Source organism: Chiloscyllium plagiosum, unplaced genomic scaffold (assembly GCF_037043375.1).
Source record: "Chiloscyllium plagiosum isolate Xiang-an unplaced genomic scaffold, Cpla_swu_hap1 HiC_scaffold_5, whole genome shotgun sequence".
Classification (NCBI taxonomy): Eukaryota; Metazoa; Chordata; class Chondrichthyes; order Orectolobiformes; family Hemiscylliidae; genus Chiloscyllium; species Chiloscyllium plagiosum.
Genome location: NW_028270143.1, coordinates 109,540,657 through 109,565,596, shown reverse-complemented (window position 1 = coordinate 109,565,596; position 24,940 = coordinate 109,540,657). Strand labels below are relative to the sequence as shown.

Here is a 24,940-nt window from a genome sequence, read left to right as displayed (position 1 = left end):
TAAATTAATAGCTTGTGCCACCGTTCACAATATATAGAAATCAGGGAGAAGAACTCTGATATACTTAAAGAAATTAAGAGTGGAGGTTCTGAGTGGCATGGGCAGGCTTAAAAGTAAATAAAATCTCCTGGGCCAGATCAAATGTATCCCAAGATACTGAGTGAGACAAGGCAGGAAATGGCAGGGGCACTGAAAATGTTTCAATTCCTCTCTGGCTACAGAAAAAGTGCCAGAGGACTCCCAATGTGGTACTGCTATTCACATAGCAAGGAAGGGGTAAACCTAGAAACTACGTCAGTCTAACTTCAGTAGTGGGGAAACTACTGGAAGCAATTCTGACAGAACTAATCTGCATTTGTAGAAACAAGGATTCACCAAGAACAGTCAGCATAGTATGTTAAGGTGAGGTCATGTCTGACCATCTCGATTGAACTTTTCAAAGAGGTGACCAAGAGTGGAGATGAGGGCAATGCATTCAATGTGGGCTATCGGGACTTCAGGTTTTCGTCAAGGTCCCATATGGGAGACTGATGGCTAAGGCAAGTGTCAATGGGATCCAAGGAAATTTGGTTCATTGGATCAAGAACTGGTTAAGTGGCAAGAAGCAGAAAGTGATGGTAAAGGGGTGTTTTTATGAGTGGAAGCCTGTGTTAAGAGGGGTTCCACAAGGATCAGTGTTGAGCCTTGCTGTTTGTGGTACATTTGAACAATATTTTGGCAACTAGTCAGGAGGATAGTTTTAGATTACAAAATAATTTTGACAAATTGAATTCAATATGGACATGTGAAGCAAGACCCTTGGACAGGTCAACCAAGCCAAGAGAATATATTATGAAGAGTAGATCTCTGGGAATGCCCACTGGTCCTTTAAGGTAAAAGGATAGATGGATGAAATAGTATCACGGAGGCCTGATTTACTGAGTTTTCTTAGTGGAGACATGGAGTTTAAAAGGAGGGAGTCAACGCTGTCATAGTGTACAACATTGGTTAGGCCACATCTAGAGTATTGTGGTTTCCATAACTAGATACATTACAAGAAGGATGTGATTGCTTTAGAAAAAAAGGTGTAAGAGTATATTTATTGGGCTGTTACCTGGGCTAAGAGTTTTAGTTAGGAAGAGGGATTAGATAGACTGGAGTTTTCCTTGGAGTAGAGATGGAAGAGGGGAACATGATTGAAATGTATGAGATTATGAAGGGGATAGACAGGAAGAAACCTTTTCCTTTGCTGGACGGACCAACGGCCAAGGGGCATAGACACAAGGGTCAGGAAGTTTAAAGGGGAATTGGGAAACAGTTTCCTTTCCCCCCCCAGAGGTAGGACTCTGGAACTCATTACCTGTACAGGTGGTAGAGGCAGAAACCCTCAATATGAAGTCAATGTTTAGATGTACATTTGCAATGCCAAGGCATACAAGGTTATGGGACATGTACTGCAAAACGAAATTAGATTAATTAGTGGCCGTTTTTGACCAGCACAGACTCCCAGCCTTGATGACATTATGACTCTATATTCAAGAAGCAGATAGATGAATATTTAACTATTAAAGCCATGGATAGAAAGCAAGAATATCGCAATGAGGTAGAGGTTTAAACTACAATCAGGTTCAGTGGTGGATTAAACCAAAGGACAGAATGACTTCCTCCTGCTGTTTAGTTTCTATGCTTCTGAAACTAAACCATCTAAAAAAAAAACACTAACAGTACCCATCTTAGTTCAGCATTTGCAATTCCCAGTACCTATTTTTTTCTTTTATCTTTCAAAGAATGAAGTATTTACAAGAGATAAATTAGGAAACATACAGCTGAGCTATTAACATATTTCAACTCAACCATTTAATAACAAGATCTCAAATTAACATTCCATCCAAAGTACAGCATTTCCAATAAACATTTTGCTTGATATGTCAGTGAAAGGTCAATCTCTATGTGATTTGACAACACTTGCATCTAGATCAGATCACAATTCAGTCACATTGCTAACCCTAAGCTGATAACATTGGAATTACCTTTTCAGTATTGCTCTTGAGTTGGAGGACATGCTCAGAACTACAAAATAAGTGTCAAACATATTGGTGTTGAATCTTATTTACACTCTTCAGGTCTCTTGAGTGTTTCCATGAACCCAGTCCACAACCTTCTCTTGCACAAGTGACATTCTAGCTATTATAACCTCAACTCATAACTTAGGTCTCAAATCAAAGTGACGTATTCATTTTGTTGGAAGCCACACCAATTTGTCATTATTTGTATAATCAATTTTGCATTCTGAACTGGAAATGATTTGTGGACTTTGATACAGCTTGTAGCAAAAGAAGTAGACTAAAGAAGCTTTGCTTTGTTTGTGAAGGCAGGCATGGGGTCTAGCTGCAGATTAATTTTTGATTGAAGGAGTTCCAACAGACAGTGACCTCAGGAAGAACATTGTCCTTAGACAAGTAACAGAAGTTGGATGTAACAGGTCTGTACCTGGAAAATGGTTCTGGCAAGTCTGGAACAGCTCTATGTTCAAACAGATGGGTCATTGTTGAATGGTAATTCAGGATCTGGGAAGAAGTGATTTGTCTATCTGGGCAGAAGCACAACTAAACTGTTTTCTGAGAAAACAAGCTTTGCTTCAGTCAAGACAGCATGAAGATTTCAAAGTCCCTGCCAAAGCTGCTACATCAGTTTCTGAAAGCCAAGATAGAAGTATTGAAAACAAAAAATAACATGGAAATCACAGTAGGTCCGGTAGTACTTATGGTCAGACAGCAAGCTAACGTTTTGAGTCGAAATGACTTCATCAGAATTCGGATGAAGAGTCACCTAGACTCAAAACATTAGCTTGTTCTCTCCATGGAAGCTGCCTGACCCACTGATTTCCAGCATTTTTTGTTTCGAGTACAGATTCCAGCACCTGCAGTAATTTAGACAATAGACAATAGATAATAGGTCTATTTGCTCCTCCACTGAGTGAGAAGTATTGCTGCCTTTGCCTGAATGAACTGAGCAGGTGACCCCGAACAACATTTCAGAAAATGTAACTAAGGAATCCACATTTATGCCTGTGCAACAACACATCATGAAAATAATTTAAGTAGTCTGGCCAGTTTTGTTATTTTATTTTATTTACCCTTTTACTATGTTTGTTTGCATGTTCGTCTGTCTTTTGTGTGACAGAGGTCTCAATGAAAAATTCCAGGTCAAAGCAAAGACACTAGTTAGTTTACCTTGTTTAACATCGTTCCGCTTAAAATTAATTTGTATTTCGTAAACATGCAAGTTTTTTGTTTAATATACAAAACCAGTGTCTGGAGTTATTCACAAAGTCTAAGATTAATTATTCAAAAGTATTGTTAGGAATCACTGGAGGTCTTTGAGGATTTAGTTTTACTATATTGCAAATACAATGGTAGAAAGGCTGATTTGCTTTGGCTGCCTGTCTCCAAATCATAATTTGTCTTTTGCTGCATGGTCTTGCAATACCTAGAAGATTTATTCTGACAAGGTTAAGTGTTTTCACAAAAACTAATCAGAAACAAAATTTAAGTGATACTTCCAATTGCTCAAGTTCAGTTGTTATTTTGCAACTTTAAGTTAAATGTCATTTTAGGACATATTATTATTAATAATAATAATAATAATAATAATAATAATAATAATAATAATAATAATAATAATAATAATAATAATAATAATAATAATAATAATAAATCTATTTATAGCTATCACGGCAACATCAATACTTCAAAGTTTGCCAATTAGTGTTTAACCCACATTTGCATACAGTACCTGCCTGTTTCTCAAAATAACGTTTTAAAAAATAGCTTTTCAACAAAAGCTTTATCAGGTTTTCGTTAAATGCATTTACAAGCAGAGATTAAGCTTTTTTTAAAAAAATATATTCCCCTTTACACCATGACACACTAAATTAACTAGAATCACTCCATGAATATCGATGTGCATATGTTAACAATAAAACACGTTCACAAAAATGCGCAAAATAACAATCATGCCTTCCCAACTTAAAAATACCAAAGAATATAAAGGCCTAGCAACAACACTGTCACCAGCATCAACCTTTGCACTGTGCGATTTGGCGACGGTCCCCCGGTCAAGATAGACCGTTAAGTTTCACACAGATCGATACATAAATTGACATGTACATTTGGAGAGGCCGGGTGGGAGAAGGAGCTACCAATATGCAAGAAACACCGCAAAAATAGCCTGACCGTGGGAGCACTAGGATGGGAACGCAGTTGAAAATAATCGGGATAGAATCAAATCAGAATGAAACTGCGATCTGTGTGGAAACTATAAAGAAGAAAACATGCTGAGAAGTCGGCGTATCTGGAGAATGCACAAAGAAAAACAAAGACAGCGAAGCGTTGTTATTTTAAATGAACCTTCTCTTCGCCGCTCCCCCAACCCTGGCCCCAAAGCAGAAAGCGGATATTGAAACAGGAGGTGCCCACCACCATTTCTGTAGCGATTTCACTCCTGTTCAACAGTCGCCGTTGAAAAACAACACAAATAAACAGAGACGAAGCTGACAGAAGACGGTGCGAGGTGCAGGTGCAGATGCAGTTACTCACTGTGTACTCCCGGACCTGGCTGTGAAAGTTTTGCTCTCTGATTGTCACATCGTCAGAATCCATCCTTCATTTAGATCTAGCATTTATAAGAAGCAGAAAAGGTGGGGGAGAAACAAACATAGGGAGGCGGCAGAAAATAAAGACGACAGCGCAATAAGCAGAAGGAACGAGAGAACAAGCAGCGCTATATTTCAAACAGTGGCGCAACACCATCACCGCCTCTCTCTCCCCCTCATACGTCTCTGTTTCTTCATCAACGAGCGACCGCAGCCAGGCCAGTAACAACGCCTCTCATTGGCTGGAGTTGTTGACGAATAGCCACGCGGGCTCCTTAGATCGCGTCCTCCGATAAGCTAAGAACAGCGTTGTCCTTCCCCCTTCACGCCCAGGTACACGAGTGCGGGGAGGCGGTGCGAATGTCATAACCAAGGGACCGCATGGGATCACGATTGACTTGAGCGTGAACCAATGGGCTGTGAGGTGAGGCGGTGCCCGTGTACGGATGGCACCAATCACAGTGCGATATTGGGAAGGGGGCGGGAGGAGCTGGTTCACCTCCCCCTCCCCCCCAAAACAACGGCGCCGATCGTTTTATTCAAAAATGCACATGGCGGTTGTGGATTGTGCGCTGTTGGCTTTGCTTTTAAATCCCTTCTCGCTCAACTGTTAAAACCGTGCTTTGCTTGTTTTTATGAAGTAAAAAACATTTGTCCATTGCAGTCCAACACTGGTATCTCCCAATCTTTAAAAAAAACCATTTCATCGTGATGATTTGAAGGTTTCATCATGGGTAGTGTTTTTATTTAGTAATTTCTTTTTCACCGGCGGTGGTTCGAGTCCATCATGAAGAGGGATCGGCGGCGTGGCCCCAGGGCTTTGAGCCAGTTTCGTGTGGCCGTGCAGACGTTTGTGGAGAAGGAGGAGGCGGCGGCAGTGTCGCCGGCCGAACACAACCAGGGCCTTCCCCAGGATCTCGGGCTCAGGAGAGGAAAGACTCGCAAGGAGTTGAGGAAGGAGAAGCGGATGCAGAAGAAGAGCAGGATGAGGGATTACTACCTCAGGAAGCACCTGAACGGCAGCCCCGGGCTTGCGAAAGACGTGGAAGGAGGCGGCAACGACGTGAAACCGCAAACGGCCCAAGGGGAGGCGGTCGCGGCCCCCGAGACCGGACCCGGGTCGTTGGAAGGGAGAAAGGCGGTGGCCATTGGGAAAGCCAGCAGGAGAGCCAAGAGCAAACAAGCACGGAGAATTGGCTTGCTGGAGGCGAACCAGGAGGAGGACGAGAGGGAGATTAAGCGGCTGGAGAAAGCCCTGGGACTCCACAAGCGCAAAAATGGAACTGGCATCCCGCAGGCCTTCGCCCGGGACGGCCTGGATTACGTCCTCGGGATCATCGAGCCCGGCGCCGCCGCCTTGTCGGGTTTGTACGAGAGTGACGGCGAGGTGGACGCCGTGGAAGAGGAGCTGAAAAGCACGGTGGCTGACTCTGACCCGGGTCGGACTGAGGATCATGAGGAGGACTCGGGAGACGACTCAGACTGCGGCCCGCAGAGTGAGGAGGATCAGCAGAGTGCGATGGAAGTGGAAGCATCTGACGCCGAGGACGATGGCCAAAGTTCTGAGCCAGATCGACTATCGGGAAACGAAGGGGTGAGTACAGCACTAACGTTTATTATCGGGGGAGGTTTGAATGTTGTTTGTGGGAAGGTCCGAGATGATTTAAGTTTGACTTGTTAATCAGTTTGTTTCAGGATTTTCATGACCAACCAACATAGAGTCATAGAGATATACATGATGGAAACAGACCCTTCGGCCCAACCCGTCCATGCCGACCAGACATCCCAACCCAATCTAGTCCAACCTGCCACCACCCGGACCATATCCCTCCAAACCCTTGCTATTCGTATACCCATCCAAATGCCTCAAATGTCTCACTTGTACCAGCCACTGGAGAAAGGCCAATTTTGACGGTATTAGGTAAGAAGTTTTGAAAGCTGATTGGAGGCAGATGTTCGCAGGTAAAGGGATGGGTGGAAAGTGGGAAGCCTTCAGAAATGAGATAACAAGAATCCAAAGGAAGTATATTCCTGTTAGGGTGAAAGGGAAGGCTGGTAGGTATAGGGAATGCTGGATGACTAAAGAAATTGAGGGTTTGGTTAAGAAAAAGAAGGAAGCATATGTCAGGTATGGACAGGATAGATCGAGTGAATCCTTAGAAGAGTATAAAGGAAGTAGGAGTATACTTAAGAGGGAAATCAGGAGGACAAAAAGGGGACATGTGATAGCTTTGGCAAATAGAATTAAGGAGAATCCAAAGGGTTTTTGCAAATGTAAGGACAAAAGGGGAACTAGGGAGAGAATTGGGCCCCTCAAAGATCAGCGAGGCGGCCTTTGTGTGGAGTCATATAAAATGGGGGAGATACTAAATGAATATTTTGCATCAGTATTTACTGTGCAAAAAGATATGAAAGATATAGACTGTAGGGAAATAGATGGTGACATCTTGGGAAAATGTACAGATTACAGAGGAGGAAGTGCTGGATGTCTTGAAACGGTTAAATGTGGATAAATACCCAGGACCTGATCAGGTATACCCGAGCACTCTGTGGGAAGCTAGAGAAGTGATTGCTGGGCCTCTTGCTGAGATATTTGTATCATTGATAGTCACAGGTGAGGTGCCGGAAGACTGGAGGTTGGCTAACGTGGTGCCACTGTTTAAGAAGGGTGGTAAAGACAAGCCAGGGAACTATAGACCGGTGAGCCTGACCTCGGTGGTGGGCAAGTTGTTGGAGAGAATCCTGAGGGACAGTATGTACATGTATTTGGAAAGGCAAGGGCTGATTCGGGATAGTCAGCATGGCTTTGTGTGTGGGAAATCATGTCTCACAAACTTGATTGAGTTTTTTGAAGCAGTAACAAAGAAGATTGATCTATTGGACTTCAGTAAGGTGTTCGACAAGGTTCCCCATGGGAGACTAATTAGCAAGGCAAGATCTCATGGAATACAGGGAGAACTAGCTATTTGGATACAGAACTGTCTCAAAGGTAGAAGACAGAGGGTGGTGGTGGAGGGTTGTTTTTCAGACTGGAGGCCTGTAACCAGTGGAGTGCCACAAGGATCAGTACTGGGTCCTCTACTTTTTGTCATTTACATAAATGATTTGGATGCGAGCATAAAAGGTACAGTTAGTAAGTTTGCAGATGACACCAAAATTGGAAGTGTAGTGGACAGCGAAGAGGGTTACCTCCGATTACAACAAGATCTGGACCAGATAGGCCAATGGGCTGAGAAGTGACAGATGGAGTTTAATTCAGATAAATGCGAGGTGCTGCATTTTGGGAAAGTAAATCTTAGTAGGACTTATACATTTTATGGTAAGGTCCTAGGCAGTGTTGCTTGGAGAGAGAGACCTTGGAGTGCAGGATCATAGCTCCTTGAAATTGGAGTTCCAGGTACAGGAAAGTGAAGAAGGCGTTTGGTATGCTTTCCTTTATTGGTCAGAGTATTGAGTACAGGAGTTGGGAGGTCATGTTGCGGCTGTACAGGACATTGGTTAGGCCACTGTTGGAATATTGCATGCAATTCTGGTCTCCGTCCTATCAGAAAGATGTTGTGAAACTTGAGAGGGTTCAGAAAAGATTTACAAGGATGTTGCCAGGGTTGGAGGATCTGAGCTACAGGGAGAGGTTGAACAGGCTGGGCCTGTTTTCCGTGGAGCGTCGTAGGCTGAGGGGTGACCTTATAAAGGTTTACAAAATTATGAGGGGCATGGATCGGATAAATAGGCAAAGTCTTTTCCCTGGGGTCAGGGAGTCCAGAACTAGAGGGCATAGGTTTAGGGTGAGAGGGGAAAGATATAAAAGTTTCATCCACAAACTCCATCAACAAACACATCGACCTGGACCCAATATACCAACCACTACAGCGGACAGCTGAAACTGACAACCGGAAGCGGCAGGGACAGACCACTATAAACACCGGAGGAAACATCAAAGAAGCGCTTCGCAGGAGGCTCCCAAGCACTGATGATGTCGCCTAGCCAGGGGACGAAACGTTTGCAATAAAAGCTTCCAGCTCGGCAAACAGAACCACAACAACGTGCACCCGAGCTACAAATCTTCGCACAAACTTTCAACACTTACGGGCGAGAGACGCTGAAACAAGCCAGGAAATGAGAATCCTGTGCTAACCGACTAAGCGCCACATACGAACAACTTTGGTTCCTACACGAATGCCGAAAGAATCAAATCCTTCCACATGTGTCAGATACAGACCACCAGTCAACAACCCACAAGCCAGGGAAACAGCCAAGCAGAACGGATTCAGGATGATCCAGGTAATGATCACAGACACGCACAACCGACTCCACAAGTACAAACAAGAAATTGCGCGCCAAAAGTCATTAATTTCAAAAACCAGTAATGGTGAATGGACCCGGACCATAGAACAGGCTGTCACCATAGGACAGAACTGGACAACACACCGCAAAAAAACGGCACTAAAAGAAAAAATGGCCAAACTAACACACAACAAAGAGGACACCACACCACACACCTGGGTTAAAAACCTCTCCCACAGACAGCTCACAGACACGGAAAGAACAATACTGGCCAAGGGACTCCACTACAACCACAGGGACGCCAAGACAGCAGACTTCCTAGCAGCACTAGAAGGCACACTCAGGAACAATGGACTGACAGAAGAGATACAACAAACAGTGAGACAAACTGTTGTACCTATGATAATAAGGAAAAGACAAACACATAACCTCAACACCAAGGAGAGGGAAGCACTGAAATCACTAAGAAACGATAAGAACATAATCATACTACCAGCAGATAAAGGCAGAATGATGGTCATCCTAGATAAATCTGATTACATCCAAAAAGCACAACAACTACTTGCAGATATCAACACCTACCAAATGAAGGAATTTGACCCCACACCACAACTCACCAATAGGATAAATAACACACTAAGGAATCTCCAAAGAAACGGACAGATAACCAGAGCTGACCTACAAAGAATGAAACCGGAAAGCAACAACACCACCAGATTCTATGGATTACCTAAAGTACACAAACCAGACATCCCACTCAGACCCATAGTATCACTACCAGGGACACCATCATACAAACTGGCCAAAGAACTACAACAGAAACTGAAACACCTGGTCAGTGGATCCAAACACTCTATACAATCAACACAGGAATTCTTGGACATCATCAGAAATATACACATAGACAAAGAAGAAACCATGATATCATTCGACGTGACGGCACTGTTCACTTCGATTGACAAAACCCTAGCCAGAGAAACAATAGCCAACCTACTGGACATACAGAACAGACAACAGGACGCTGAACCTATCAACAAAACGGCATACTTAAACTACTGGACTTGTGCCTCACAACACACTTCACATTCAACAACCAGATATACGAACAAATCAACGGAACACCCATGGGATCACCAATCTCGGGACTCATAGCAGAGGCAGTTATGCAAAGGTTAGAACAAACAGTCCTACCACAAATTCAACCCAAACTCTGGGTCAGATATGTCGATGACACGTTTGTAATCATTAAAAACACGGAAATAGAAAAAACACACCGGATCATCAACGCCACACTCACAGGAATCCGATTCACGAGAGAAGAAGAAAAGGATAGCCAACTCCCATTCCTAGACGTGATGGTACAGAGAACACCGAACGGAGAATTCACTACAAGGGTATACAGGAAAGCCACACACACAGACCAAGTCCTAAACTATGAAAGTAACCACCCCAACACACACAAACGAAGCTGCATCAGGACACTATTCAAAAGGGCCACAACACACTGCAGTACACCAGGACTGCAAAAAGAAGAAGAGGAACACCTATACAAGGTATTCGCCAAAAACGGATACCCGCGCAACTTCATCAACAGATACCTAAGAGAAAGACCACGGAACGAGGACATACCACAACCAAAAGGACTAGCCACACTACCATACATCAGGAGCATCTCGGAACTGACAGCCAGCCTACTGTGACCCGTAGGACTCATAACGGCACACAAACCAACAGCCTCGCTCAGACAACAACTCACCAGAACGAAGGACCCGATACCCAACATGAGCAAAGCTAATGTAGTGTACAAAATACCATGCAAGGACTGCACAAAACACTATATAGGACAAACAGGAAGACAGCTAACAATCCGCATACATGAACATCAACTAGCCACGAAACGACACGACCAGCTATCCTTAGTAGCCACACACGCAGACAACAAGCAACATGAATTCGACTGGGACAACACTACTATCATCGGGCAAGCCAGACAGAGAACAGCCAGGGAATTCCTAGAAGCATGGCACTCATCCACAAACTCCATCAACAAACACATCGACCTGGACCCAATATACCAACCACTACAGCGGACAGCTGAAACTGACAACCGGAAGCGGCAGGGACAGACCACTATAAACACCGGAGGAAACATCAAAGAAGCGCTTCGCAGGAGGCTCCCAAGCACTGATGATGTCGCCTAGCCAGGGGATGAAACATTTGCAACAAAAACTTCCAGCTCGGAGAACAGAACCACAACAACGAGCACCCGAGCTACAAATCTTCGCACAAACTTTGAAGATATAAAAGAGACCTAAGGGGCAACATGTTCACGCAGAGGGTGGTACGTGTATGGAATGAGCTGTCAGAGGATGTGGTGGACGCTGGTACAATTGCAACATTTGAGAGGCATTTGGATGGGTATATGAATAGGAAGGGTTTGGAAGGATATAGGCCGGGTGCTGGCAGGGTGGGACTAGATTGGGTTGGGATTTCTGGTCGGCATGGACAGGTTGGACCAAAGGGTCTGTTTCCATGCTGTACGCCACTATGACATCCCCTAGCAGCTCACTGATGTTACCTCGCCTGGTGACGAAATGTCTGAGAACAAATCTACCAGTTCAGCGAGCAAACTTACAATCTGAAATTAAGCTCCATTTGCCATTCCTCAGCCCACTGGCCCACCTGATCAAGAACTCGCTATATTCTCAGAAAACTTTCTTTTCTCTCCACTATACCATCAATCTTCATGTCATCTGCCAACTTAGTAACCATACCTATTAAATTCTCATCAAAATCACTTTTATAAATGATGAATAACAGTGGACCCAGCACCAATTCCTGCTGCACACCACTGATCATGGGTGTCCAGTTTGAAAAAAACCCTCTGGCTTCTACCTTTAAGCCAATTTTGTATCCATTTGGTTAGCTGTCCTTGGATCCCATGAGATTTGACCTTACTCAACAATCCACCATGCCGTTCCTTGTCAAAGGCCTTGCTAGAGTCCATGTAGACAACAGCAACTGCACTGCCATCCTCTACTTGGTCACCTCTTCAAATGAAGTCAATCAAATTTGTAAGACACAATTTTTCACACACAAAGCCATGCTGACTATCTCAAAATAACTTTTGCTTCTCCAAATGACTGGAGGTCCTGTCTCTTGGAATCCCTTCTTTAAAACTTAACCATCACTGGTCTACAGCTTCCAGGCATTTCGCTGCAGCCTTTCTATAAGGTTAGAAGCTGTGAATTCTGTAGTGAGTCCCTCCCAACACTCCTGATTTGTTCCTTTTGTGAATAGTGGACAGGTACTGAGGATATGAATGAGCTACGTGCCTCAGAAATCTCGCCTCTGGCCTGCTCTTGATGCATAATGATTAGGTGCATGATCAAATTCATGTAAAGGTGCACCCACCCACTGGCCAGGGATACTGACAGTGGAGGATTTTGGCAGTGGTAATGCCATTGAATGTCAAGCGATGACCAAGGAAATGCCAGTGGATGTGATGTCTGGATTTCCAGAAGGTCTTTGATAAGGTGCTACAAAGGAGGCTGCGAAACAAGGTGTGTACCTGTGATGTTGAGGACAAGGTGCTGGCATGGATAGAGGATGGCTGACTGGCAGAAGGCAGCGAATGGAGATGAAGGGGTCATTTTCAGGTTGGCAGCTGGTGACTAACTGAGATCTGCAGGGGTCAGTGTTCGGACCACAACTATTCATATTACACATTAACAATCTGGACAAAGGAACTGAGGGCATTGTTCCTAAGTTTGCAGGTAATGCAAAGATAAGTGGACGGGTAGGTATTGTTGAGGCAGTGGGGAGGCTGCAGAAGCACTTGGGCAGGGTGGCAGAGTGGACAAACAACTGGTAGCTGGAATACAATGTGGGAAAGTTTGAGGTTGTGAATTTTGGTAGAAAGAATTGAGGTACAGATTATTTTCCAAACCAGAACAGGTTTTGGAAATCTGAAGCACAAAGGGATTTTGGGGTGTCAGTTCAGGATTCTTTTAAAGTTACCATGCAGGTTCAGTTGGCTGTTAGGAAGGCAAATGCAATATTAGCATTCATTTCAAGTGGTCTAGAATACTAGAACAGAGATGTACTGCTGAGGCTGTCTCAGGCTCTGGTCAGACTGTGTTTCGAATATTGTGAGCAGTTGTGGGCCCCATATCCAAGGAAGGAGGTGCTGGCGTTGGGGAAGGTTTGCAAGAATGGTAGTTTGTGTCTGTGTCAGTACTGAAGGATGAACAGGGATCTTATTGAAACTTAAAGAATACTGAGTGTCTGGGATAGAGCAGAGATGAAGCAAATGGTTTACAGCATTTTATTTTCTGTTCTTTTTGAATCATTCATGGAATGAGGGCATTGCTGGCTACACCAGCATTTATTGCCCATTCATAATTGCCCAAAAGGCTGTTAAGAGACAACCACATTTCTGTGGGTCTAAAGTCGCCTGTAGGCCAGACAAAGAAGGATAGCAATTTCCTTCCCTGAAGGACATTTCTTTTTCCCGCAATCCACAATAGATTCGTTGTCATCATCAGACTCTGAATTTCAGATTTTTATTGAAGGCAAACTCCATTATCTGCTTTGGCAGGTTCCAACCTGAGTCACTGGATTAACACTAGGCTATTGCCTCCCGTTGCTTGCGGATCCTGCAGCCTTTCGGACTGAATGCCCAGTTCAATAATTTTAGGGCCATGTCCTTTTCCCAAACCCTCTCACATCAGGCCTTGTCATCACATGGGCTGCTATCACAATCGAACTATTGTCATCTACTAATGGTCCCCAATAGCAGCTAATGATTCTTCCAGGCTGACCATTACCTATTTCTTTGTCTGCTCAGCTGTTTTCTCCCCCTCTCTTTCACGTACTCGCTCACTCTGTCTCCTGCGGACTCCATCTCCAACTGTCGTTTATCTCGGTAATCTAGTGAATCTACTTCAGCTCTTTCTTTGTCTTTTAACAAGAAGCTGAGATAATGTTTACTGAACTTGTCCTCATTCATCAATAGATTTGTTTTAAAGGTGTCTGGAACTAGCTCCAGTATTGCTTCTCTCCTCATTGGCCTAGAAATGTAGTGATTAGGAGTTTTTCCCTTGCACGCTTTTTTTTCATCTTCCTTGCCTTTTGCAGATTGTTTGAATCCTGGATGAATTTGAATTTGTTACTGTTGAACAAATGAAAGACCAAGTTGTTCTACAACCGCACTTCCTTTTGGGTGCTCTCTGGCTGATTTCTAAGGTGGAATTGTACTATTCATAATTTTTGACCTATACTTTTTCCAAGCTAAAATTTAAATCAAAACACTGATCCATCAATGCAATATTGCTCATGGGTCCATTTTCTGTTGAAATCTTGTTCAGCCAGTTGCTTCCCAATTTTAGTGTCTTGCTGCCATCCTTGTTGGACTCCTCACTCAAGTTATCTGGAACAATGTCCTGAAAGTCTTATTTCGAAACATCAAAGTTTCCAGTTCAGGAAGTAACCACTCAGCCAATCTTATCTCTGTTGAATTTTTATAAAACCAAACCATATTTAGTCTTGTGCACTGAATAAATGCTGCATTATGCCCTGCTCCAAACATTTCTTCAGTTTCTTTTAAAATTATCATGCAAAGACTTTTGCTGCAATATCAAAAGGCAGATGTTGCCATTGTTGGAAACGTGAACAGGTCAGGCAGCATCTGTAAAATTGGATGTAAATATGTTTCCCCTACATCTTTTCAGTTTGTGACACTTTTAAATGGATGGTGACATTGGCTCTGGTTCCCCAGCCAACTTAAATTATGAACATTCTTTTTTGTTAATTCTATTAAATTGCACCTGGACTTGCCTGCTCCAGTGGAAAAATTGTCCAATTTATTTAAGAGAACACAGGGCCCAGTTTTAATATTGCAGGTGAATGAGCTTGAGCGAGTTAAAATCTCAGCCCATAACTCTGAAATTGTGCCCAATCTGATTGTAAAGGATCGAGAGTGTATTAAAATAACAGGTATGAGATGTCCTCAGGCAGTCCTTAAGTTTTATCTATAAAACTTTCTTAGTCCTGTTGCATTTAAGTTCAAAGCTACTATTGTTATGGACCAGGCCAAGATCCCCTTGAATAAAGTAGCCCAGACCCGTACTTTTCTAGTTTTAAGCAGATGTAGAGTGGATATTCTAGGAGTGATGCAGCTGGCCCAACCACTTAGTTTTAAACAAAACAGAATTTATTTGCAAGATTACTGAATGAAATACAAATGAGAAAACAGAATAGAGAAAACATCACTATTTAAAAATGCAATCGACTATCGCAACTTAATGATGCTGTTCCAAATGTCTGCAACGGTCCCCAAAAACACCCCGTTGGCAAAAATGAAAAAGGTTCTAACAAGAGAGAGATATGTCAGAGAGATTCAGCATAGAACACCTTCCATGTGGCTGTTTCTTTTTGATTCTCAGCTAACAACTGACCAGTAGCCTCAAAAAAACTGACTGTTTGCTAAAAGCAAATCAAACCAACCAGAGAGCAGCTGAGCTGGGCGAGCTGGCCGCTCCCCTTTCATCATACAAGTGTTTGTTTAAAAACTTCTTCAAGTAGATAAACCCAGAGATTTTGGAATCTATGCATTTACAGCCCTTCTGGGGGAAAAGAAAAGGACAACGTAACATGATTAAAGGAGCTTCATCGTTACACCTCTCCCCACCCCCTCCACCCTTTTTGTTGAAAAAAAGAACCATCAATATCCAAAGATGGCTTCATTTTAAAACCCCTTAATCTTACACTGTACACTACAAACACCCATATACATTACATTGACAATAATCACACAAACATGCACTACTACAGTCTGTTTTACCCCTGCTACCGAACACCCTCCATTTCTGATTCAAGTCTTGACAATGTGTTGGCAGTCACGTTTTCTTGTCCGGCCAAATGCACAGTTTTCAAATTAACTGTAACAACAAGTTTCATGTAAATAGTCTGGAATTTTTGTCTTTAAATTTCTCCACAAACTTTAATGGGTTATGATCAGTGTATATAATTGTCTCAGATACATTACTGATAACCTAAACATGGAAATGTTGTAACACCAATACCAAGCTCAAAGTCTCCTTCTCAACTGTCGAATATTTCTGCTGATGAATGTTCAATTTCCTGGAGAAATACCTGATAGGTCTTTCTATTTTTCTCCTCATGTTCCTGTAAGAGAATAATACCGACTTCCACATCACTCGCATCAATAGCCACCTTGAATGGCTCTGCATAATTATTTGTGCCTAACACTGGGGCAGTGGTTAACACAGCTTTCAGGCTGTCAGATTTCCTTCTGACAGCCTAAAGTTCATTGAAACTTCTTGCCTTTCTTTAGTAATTCGGTGAGTGGAGCAGCCAGCTAAACTTTGGTCCGTATTTCCGATAAAATCCACTCAATCCCAAGAATCATAGTCCTGCTCTTTTTGTTGATGGTATGAGAAACTCCCCAATTACCTTTGATTTTGCATTCCATGGGGCCATTTGTCCATGTCCAATAACATGGCCCAGGAAGGTGACTTGGGCTTTGGCAAATTCCCTTTTAACCAGGTTTATTACCAAGCGTGCTTCCCAGAGTTCAAATAATTCTGATAAATGTTGCAAATGTTCCTTCCATGTGTGAGTAACAATCACCAGGTCATCAATAGATACAACACAATTGGATTATTTGGAAATGACCTTCTTGGTTAGTCTCTGAATGTGGCTGGTGCACTTTTCATACTGAACAGCATGAATTTAAACTGATATAATCGATTCAGTGTTCCGAAAGCCAAAATTGTCTTTGCTCTTTCAGAAAAAGATATCTGCCAATATCTTTTTGAGCAAGTCCAACTTAGAAATATAAGTTGCTTGTCCCACCTTTTCAAACTTGGAATCGGATATGCATCCGTCTTCGTCACTGCATTGACTTTGCAATAGTCCACACAGAACCACTGGGTACCAGCTGGTTTTGGCACCATTACTATGGGTGAGCTCCAGTCACTGCAACTCACTTTGTATCATCTTGGAGCATGAGTTCCTTTTCCACCTGTGCCAACTTTAGAGGGTTATGTCTGTTAGGGTATTGCTTAATCAGAACAGCATTTCCTGTATCTACATGCATAATTAGGTTAGTACTTCCCAGCTTATTTCTACATATCTCCCCACGTAATAGTGAAAACTCTTTCAGGTCGTTTTGATTTTCCTCTGGAAGGTAACGCAATAATTTATCCTAATTTTTGAGAACTTCCTCATTGTCCAACTTAATTTGAGGAATGTCCAATTCAGAATCCTCTGAACTTAATTTTTTACTTTGTGGTATAACACAATCTCGTTTTGCTTTTCTTCCCTGTCAAAATACCTTTTCAGCATATTCATATGTCACACCCTGAGATTTCTTTCTGTCTGGAGTCCTTATCAAATAGTTCACCTCACTTGATCTCCTTTAGACATAACAAGGTCCACTAAACCTTGCTTTAAAGGTTCACCTACTACTGTAAGTAGCATGAACACTTTATCTCCAGTAGCAATACTGCAAGTTTTTGATTTCTTGTCTGCTTCCTGTTTCGTTGTATGCTGTGATACTTTTAAATGCTGTCTGCCAACTCCCCCGTTCTATTTAATCATTCCCTAAAATCTGACACATTGTCCAAGTATGTAGATTCTGAATTATGATTTTATCAGTTTCTCCTTCATCAATTTTAACAGTCCTCTCACTTCATACCCAAAAACTAATTCAAGTGGACTGAATTTGGTCAATTCATTTGGTGCATCTCTGATGGTAAAAAGTACAAATGGAATTTCTTTATTCCAATCATCTGGACAGTCTTGACTATAAGCTCTCAACATGGTCTTTTAATGGCTGATGCTACCTTTCCAGAGCTCCCTGTGATTCTGGATGTATGCAGTAGATTTGAATTGTTTTATTCCTCGGCTGTCCATAACTTCCTTGAATAATGTTGATGTGAAGTTTGACCCTTGATCTCACTTTTTCTCTGTAGGTAGTCCATCTCTCGTAAAAAAATTGAGTAACTCCTCTACAATTCTTTGAGCTGTGAAATCGCTGTGTAATGCCTTTGGAAATCTAATGGACACATCCATTATTGTTAACAAATACTGATTCTCACTTTTTGTTTTACGTAAAGGTCCTACACAATCAGTTAAGACTTGTGGCTTGGAAAAGTAGACTCCAAGGCAAGAGTGTAAATGATATGTGGAACTTGTTCAAGGGGCAACTATTGAGTGTCCTTGATAATTATGTACCTGTCAGGCAGGTAGGAAAGGGTCGTGCGAGGGAGCCGTGGTTTAATAAGGAATTGGAATCCCTTGTTAAATGGAAGAGGGCGGCCTATCTCAAGATGAGACGTGAAGGTTCAATTGGGGCGATTGAGAGTTATAGGGTAGCCAGGAAGGACCTGAAGAGAGAGCTAAAAGCAGCAAGGAGGGGACACGAAAGGTCCTTAGTAGATAGGATTAGGGAAAACCCTAAGGCTTTCTATAGGTATGTTAGGAATAAAAGAATGACTAGGGTAGGAATAGGTCCAGTCAAGGATAGTAGGGGGAAGTTGCGTGTGGAGGCGGAAGAGATTGGGGAGACACTGAATGAATACTTTTCTTCAGTATTCACTCAGGAACAGGGCATTGTTGTCGATGAGAATACTGAGGCACAAATAAGTAGAATGGATGGCTTTGAGGTATGTAGAGAAGAGGTGTTGGAAATCCTGGAAAAGGTGAAAATAGATAAGTCCCCTGGGCCTGATGGCATTTATCCTAGGATTCTCTGGGAAGCAAGGGAGGAGATTGCAGAGCCATTGGCCTTGATTTTTATGTCCTCTTTGTCTACAGGAGTAGTCCCAGAAGACTGGAGGATAGCAAATGTGGTTCCCTTGTTCAAAAAGGGGAGTAGGGATAGCCCTAGTAACTATAGGCCGGTGAGTCTCACTTCTGTTGTGGGCAAAGTCTTAGAGAGAATTGTAAGGGATAGGATTTATGCACATCTAGATAGGAATAATGTGATCAAGGATAGTCAGCATGGTTTTGTGAAGGGCAAGTCGTGCCTCACAAACCTTATTGAATTCTTTGAAAAGGTGACGAAGGAGGTTGATGAGGGGAAAGCGGTAGATGTGGTATATATGGATTTTAGTAAGGCGTTCGATAAGGTTCCCCATGGTAGGCTACTGCAGAAAATACGGAGATATGGCATTGAGGGTGAGTTGGAGGTTTGGATTAGGAATTGGCTGGATGGAAGAAGACAGAGGGTAGTAGTTGATGGCAAAGTTTCTTCATGGAGTGCCGTCACTAGCGGTGTTCCGCAAGGATCTGTTTTGGGACCATTGCTGTTTGTCATTTTTATAAATGACCTGGAAGAGGGGTTAGAAGGTTGGGTGAGCAAGTTTGCGGATGACACGAAAGTCGGAGGAGTTGTTGACAGTGAGGAAGCATGTGGCAGGTTACAGCAGGATATAGAGAAGCTGCAGAGCTGGGCAGAAAGGTGGCAGATGGAATTCAATGTAGCTAAGTGCGAGGTGATTCACTTTGGGAAGAATAACAAAAAGATGGGGTACTGGGCTAATGGTCGGATACTTGGTAGTGTGGATGAGCAGAGGGATCTTGGTGTCCATGTACACAGATCTCTGAAAGTTGCCACCCAGGTAAATAGTGCGGTGAGGAAGGCATATGGCGTACTGGCTTTTATTGGTAGAGGAATTGAGTTCCGGAGTCCTGAGGTCATGATGCAGTTGTATAAGACTCTGGTACGGCCGCATCTGGAATATTGTGTGCAGTTTTGGTCGCCATACTATAGGAAGGATGTGGAGGCATTGGAACGGGTGCAGAGGAGGTTTACCAGGATGTTGCCTGGTATGAAAGGAAAATCGTATGAGGAAAGACTGAGGCACTTGGGGCTGTTTTCACTAGAGAAAAGAAGGTTTAGGGGTGACTTGATTGAGGTGTACAAGATGATTAGGGGGTTAGATAGGGTCGACAGTATGAACCTTTTCCCGCGTATTGAGTCGGGTATTACAAGGGGGCATAGCTTTAAATTAAGGGGGGGTAGATATAGGACTGATGTTAGGGGTAGGTTCTTCACTCAGCGAGTCGTTAGTTCATGGAATGCCCTGCCAGTAACAGTGGTGGACTCTCCCTCTTTATGGGCATTTAAGAGGGCATTGGATAGGTATATGGAGGATAGTGGGTTAGTGTAGTTTAGGTGGGCTTGGATCGGCGCAACATCGAGGGCCCAAGGGCCTGTACTGCGCTGTATTCTTCTATGTTCTATGTTCTATGTTTATGTAAAAGGTTCTACAAATGCAAGAATAGGTATTAAAGGTGCGGGTTTTAGTACAACCTATGGTTTTCCAATTGTTTGACATGTATGACATGTCTGGGAAAATTCAACTACATCCTTGTGAAGTCCAGGCCAATCAAAATGTTTTTGTATTTTAGCTTGGGTTTTTCTTACCCCTAAATAACCACCTGCTGGTAATTCATGTGCTACCTGCAACAAGACTTTTCCATAACCCACTGGCAACATGACTTGATGAATTTTTACCCATTTTTCAGCTGCCTGAGTACATGATGGTCTCCATTTCCTCATTTTTAAGATAGCAGCATTCAGAGATGCCTCTAGACGATTTTTCTGTGTGCGACTTTTGATGCAATTTGTTTAGTTTCTCATGTTTCTGCTGTAGCTCAGTTAATTTCTCTATGCAAAAGATGTCTGCTTTGTCGTCTATTTGCTCCTGTTTTATCAACCATTTAATTCCATTTCAACTTCGTTATCTGTAACCTTTGATCTCTCCTGGTTCAACTGGTGACTTTGTGGTCTTATTACCACACAGTCTGGAAAAACCCCAAGATATGTGTCCTGCAATAGTTCATTCGCCTGAGTTTTCACTGGCTTTTCAAACACAGTAGGCAGCACTCCTACCTGTGAACCAGCTATATCATTAGCATGGACATTGTATTCTGGAGCTAAGGGTTTTTCTAGTACTCCTACCATGACTTCTCCCCTTTTCACTGGACACTCTAACTTCAGTGTACATAATTGAGTGCTCGTCTCACTATGCATTCCCGTTACTAGCACCTTTTCTGGTAGTAGTCCTTTAGAGCTGCATATCTCTCATCTTTCAACATCACAGATTGAGAGGATCCTGTATCTCTTATTTGCTACTCCTGGCCTATGTGAATAAACTTACCTTTATAGGTATATGGCTTAAGAAGATCTGGCACTTCCTCCTTAACCAACCTCCGACCAGCTTGTACATTCTGGTGCAGCCTTTTAGCCGTCTGTGTTTTCTGTTACCACTCCAACAAAATTCACTGGCTTATCCTGTTTTCCTCCATCTGGCTACCCAGTGCTTTTCCTCACCTACCAACACTGTGATTTCATGTGACCTACTTTATTGTAATGAAAACACCAGAGCTTTTTAACTTCTCTTTTTACCTTGTGATAAATTATCCTTATGATCTTCACTGAGATCTACCTTCCCCCTACAACATGAGCAATTCTCTTTCCCCAATTTCTATCCCTCACAGATTGAAACTGAAGTTGGAAACCAAACTTTGATTTATGAGCCAAATCATTTCAGCCAGTTCAGTTGTTAATCTTGCAGTTGTAACTCAGTGCTCTTGCACATGAGTTCGCAGTACCTCAGGAACTGAATTTTTGAACTCCTGTCTAAGGTGCAACTATTTAAGTTCATAGTCCCTCTCTTCCTTTCCTTTTTCTCTTTCTTCTCTCTTTCTCTTTTTGTTCTGTTAAAGTGATTCATTCTTTTTCTGCTTTTAATCATAATTCAAACAGTTTCATTTCTTTTGCCCTTTACTTGGCTTTTGCCTCTAACTCGAGCTACTTCATTTTCAATTGAATTTTAGCCATCTCTGAAGATCCTGATGGTGTTTCCAGCAAATTTAAATGCTGAATTTTTGCTGTAATTGTCTCTCCTTGCCTTATAGAAGGAGGCAGCTCCAACTCTAACTTGACTGTTAATTCCAGCAGCTTGGCCTTATTCACCTTCTCTAAGGCTCCTAAAATGTCGCCTTCCACCCCCAGAAACCTCTTGGTGACTTAAAGAGCAATTGCTACAGCAAGCAATGTTTAAACCAACCAAAACCAACGCCTGGAACAAAAGACACGAACACCTACCACTTGCAGTCTTTGAGTTGAGCAACCCTAATCCTAAAATGGAACTCAAGAACAAATCCCACAAAGAGCCCCCAGTCTGTTTTGGATCAGGCCAGATCCCCTCAAAACATTTCAAGAAAGTAGCCCAAGTCCTAACTTTGCTAGTTGTTTTAAGCACGTGTAAAATGGATATACCATGAATGGTGCAACCAGTCAAACCATGTAGTTTGAAGCAAAACAGAATTTATTTGCAAGGTTACTGAATGAAAAACAAACAGGAAAGAACAGAACATAGGATAACTTAGCTATTGAAAAACCCAATCGACTCTTTCGCACTTAGTGTTCCAAATGCCTGCAACAGTCCCCATAAATACCCGCTTAGATAAAAGGAAAAATCAAACACCGTTTCTTACAGGAGAGAGAGATTCAGCATTGAACATCTCCTTCCATGTAGCTGTTTCTTTTGGATTGGAGTCATAGAGATGTATATCACGGAAACAGACCCTTCAGTCCAACTTGTCGATGCAGATCAGATATCCTAACCCAATCTAGTCCCACCTGCCAGCATCCGGCGCATATCCCTCCAAACTCTTCCTATTCATATACCCATCCTGATGCCTTTTAAATGTTGCAATTGTACCAGCCTCCTCCACTTCCTCTGGCAGCTCATTCCATACACGTACCACCCTCTGCATGAAAAAGTTGCCCCTTAGGTCTCTCATGTATCTTTCCCCTCTCACCCTAAATCTATGCCCTCTAGTTCTGGACTCCCCCACCCCAGGAAAAGACTTTGCCTATTTATCCTATCCATGCCCCTCATAATTTTGTAAACCTCAATAAAGGTCACCCCTCAGCCTCCGACGCTCCAGGGAAAACAGACCTAGCCTATTCAACCTCTCCCTATAGCTGAAATCCTCTAACCCTGGCAACATCCTTGTAAATCTTTACTGAACCCTTTCAAGTTTCACAACATCCTTCTGATATATTCCAACAGTGGCCTAACCAATATCCTGCACAGCTGCAACGTGACCTCCCAACTCCTACACTCAATACTCTGACCAATAAAGGAAAGCGTACCAAATGCTTTCACTATCCTATCTACCTGTGACTCCACTTTCAAGGAGCTATGAATCTGCACTCCAAGGTCTCTTTGTTCAGCAACACTCCCAAGGACCTTACCATTAAGTGTATAGGTCCTGCTAAGATTTGCTTTCCCAAAATGCAGTTCTCAGCTAACAACTGACCAGCAGTCTCAAAAAACCGACTGCTTGCCGAAACCAAACCAAACCAAAGGCTAAGCTGGGAAAACTGGCCACTCCCTTTTATTGTACAAGTGTTTGATTAAAAACCTAAAAGCTTCAAGTAGATAAACCCAGACATTTTGGAATCTTTGCGTTTACGACCCTCTGGGAAAATAAACAAGCACAACCTCACCTTGTTAAAGGAGCAGCGTTGCAACACTGTAACTACTGCAAAGCTTCCGTGGGCGGCACGGTGGCACAGTGGTTAGCATTGCTGCCTCACAGCGCCAGAGACCCAGGTTCAATTCCCGCCTCAGGCGACTGACTGTGTGGAGTTTGCACGTTCTCCCCGTGTCTGCGTGGGTTTCCTCCGGGTGCTCCGGTTTCCTCCCACAGTCCAAAGATGTGCAGGTCAGGTGAATTGGCCATGCTAAATTGCCCGTAGTGTTAGGTAAGGGTAAATGTAGGGGTATGGGTCAGTTGCGCTTCGGCGGGGCGGTGTGGACTTGTTGGGCCGAAGGGCCTGTTTCCACACTCTATGTAATCTAATCTAATCTAATCTAATTTGCAGATGCCTCTCCAGACTGTACTACACTGTGACACCCAATTTGCCCCACTGTTAGTTATTTAATACTTAAAAATCAGTTCTTTTAGTTCAGTGATGCTCTTTGGAGTATTTCTCCTAAGGTTAAGTTGATGTAACACCACGATATTGCTAATGCTTCTGTTTTGCTGTGCAGAAGTTACATAATGCCCAATTGTTGATGATTGTGCCTTTGAAGTTGCTGCTAAATATATGCAATCAGAATAGCAAATTCATATAGATGGTTATGTAATAGTTTTCCGTAATAACCTACTATCTGCAATAGAGTGATGGCCTTTCAATGTGAAATAGATCTCAGAAGACTAGAGTTAGATGAATGCTGAAGATACAATTTTGCATTTGGAGAGAAGTCCTCAACTGTGTTTTTATGCCCCCCTCACCCTCATTCAGAACTCCAGTCCCCTGCCATTTAAATATTTCTTTGCTAAACTGTGATCTCAGTATTAAGTTCATGAAGGGATCTGGAGAACAAGGAAAGCACCTAATATTTAAAATATTCAATATTGCTATATAGATATCTTACTCAACACTTTGAAGCCTTCTACAAAATGCATGCTTTTCTAATGTGGATGTCCTTCAGATATATTCATTGTAGATTTTTTTCCATGTTTTATAATTCAAAAATACTCAAGTTACAGTGTTAGATTTCTCATAACATGTTCCATCTTGCATTAGGAGCGAATATCAAATGAGGGCACTGATTCCAGGAAGTATATTCCCCTGCAGTTGCATGAAAAGGCTGAAACTATTGATGCAAAGAAAAAGGAAGAACTTCTAAGACTCAAGAAGAATATAAAAGGACTTCTTAATAGGTAGGAGTATGGAAACATTCTACTGTTCAACAATGGCTGTTTTTGCAGGCATTATCAGGTGGAGCAGTGTACAGGCATTGGCAAGATAGGCATGTCTAATACTGAGGCTGACTGTGTCACCTAAAAGATCACAGATGTTGGTGAAATTCTGAGAACGGTTTAACTCAAGAAACCGGGTTCAATCAAGTTTTGGAAATCACTTGAGCATGCTCATCAAGCCATGCATGTGCAGTTCGCTGTCGG

General features: G+C 42.7%; 2 protein-coding genes across 4 annotated transcripts in view; one reads left to right on the top strand and one right to left on the bottom strand.

The window, feature by feature from the left end:
- The window catches only part of lmbr1 (limb development membrane protein 1), a 268,615-nt gene extending 263,794 nt beyond the window's left edge, over nucleotides 1–4,821 (bottom strand). For all 3 annotated transcript variants that reach the window (XM_087987559.1, XM_087987560.1, XM_043690708.2), the window contains exon 1: nucleotides 4,578–4,821. In XM_087987559.1, the coding sequence (XP_087843685.1) occupies nucleotides 4,578–4,640 (63 nt within the window). In that variant the 5' untranslated portion in view covers nucleotides 4,641–4,821. The remainder of the gene's footprint in view (nucleotides 1–4,577) is intronic.
- Nucleotides 4,822–5,166: 345 nt separating this feature from the next.
- nom1 (nucleolar protein with MIF4G domain 1) overlaps nucleotides 5,167–24,940 on the top strand; it is a 71,185-nt gene continuing 51,411 nt past the window's right edge. Inside the window, exons 1-2 of the mRNA XM_043690706.2 lie at nucleotides 5,167–6,227; nucleotides 24,561–24,697. Coding sequence (XP_043546641.2) covers nucleotides 5,421–6,227; nucleotides 24,561–24,697 — 944 coding nt within the window. The 5' untranslated portion in view covers nucleotides 5,167–5,420. The remainder of the gene's footprint in view (nucleotides 6,228–24,560; nucleotides 24,698–24,940) is intronic.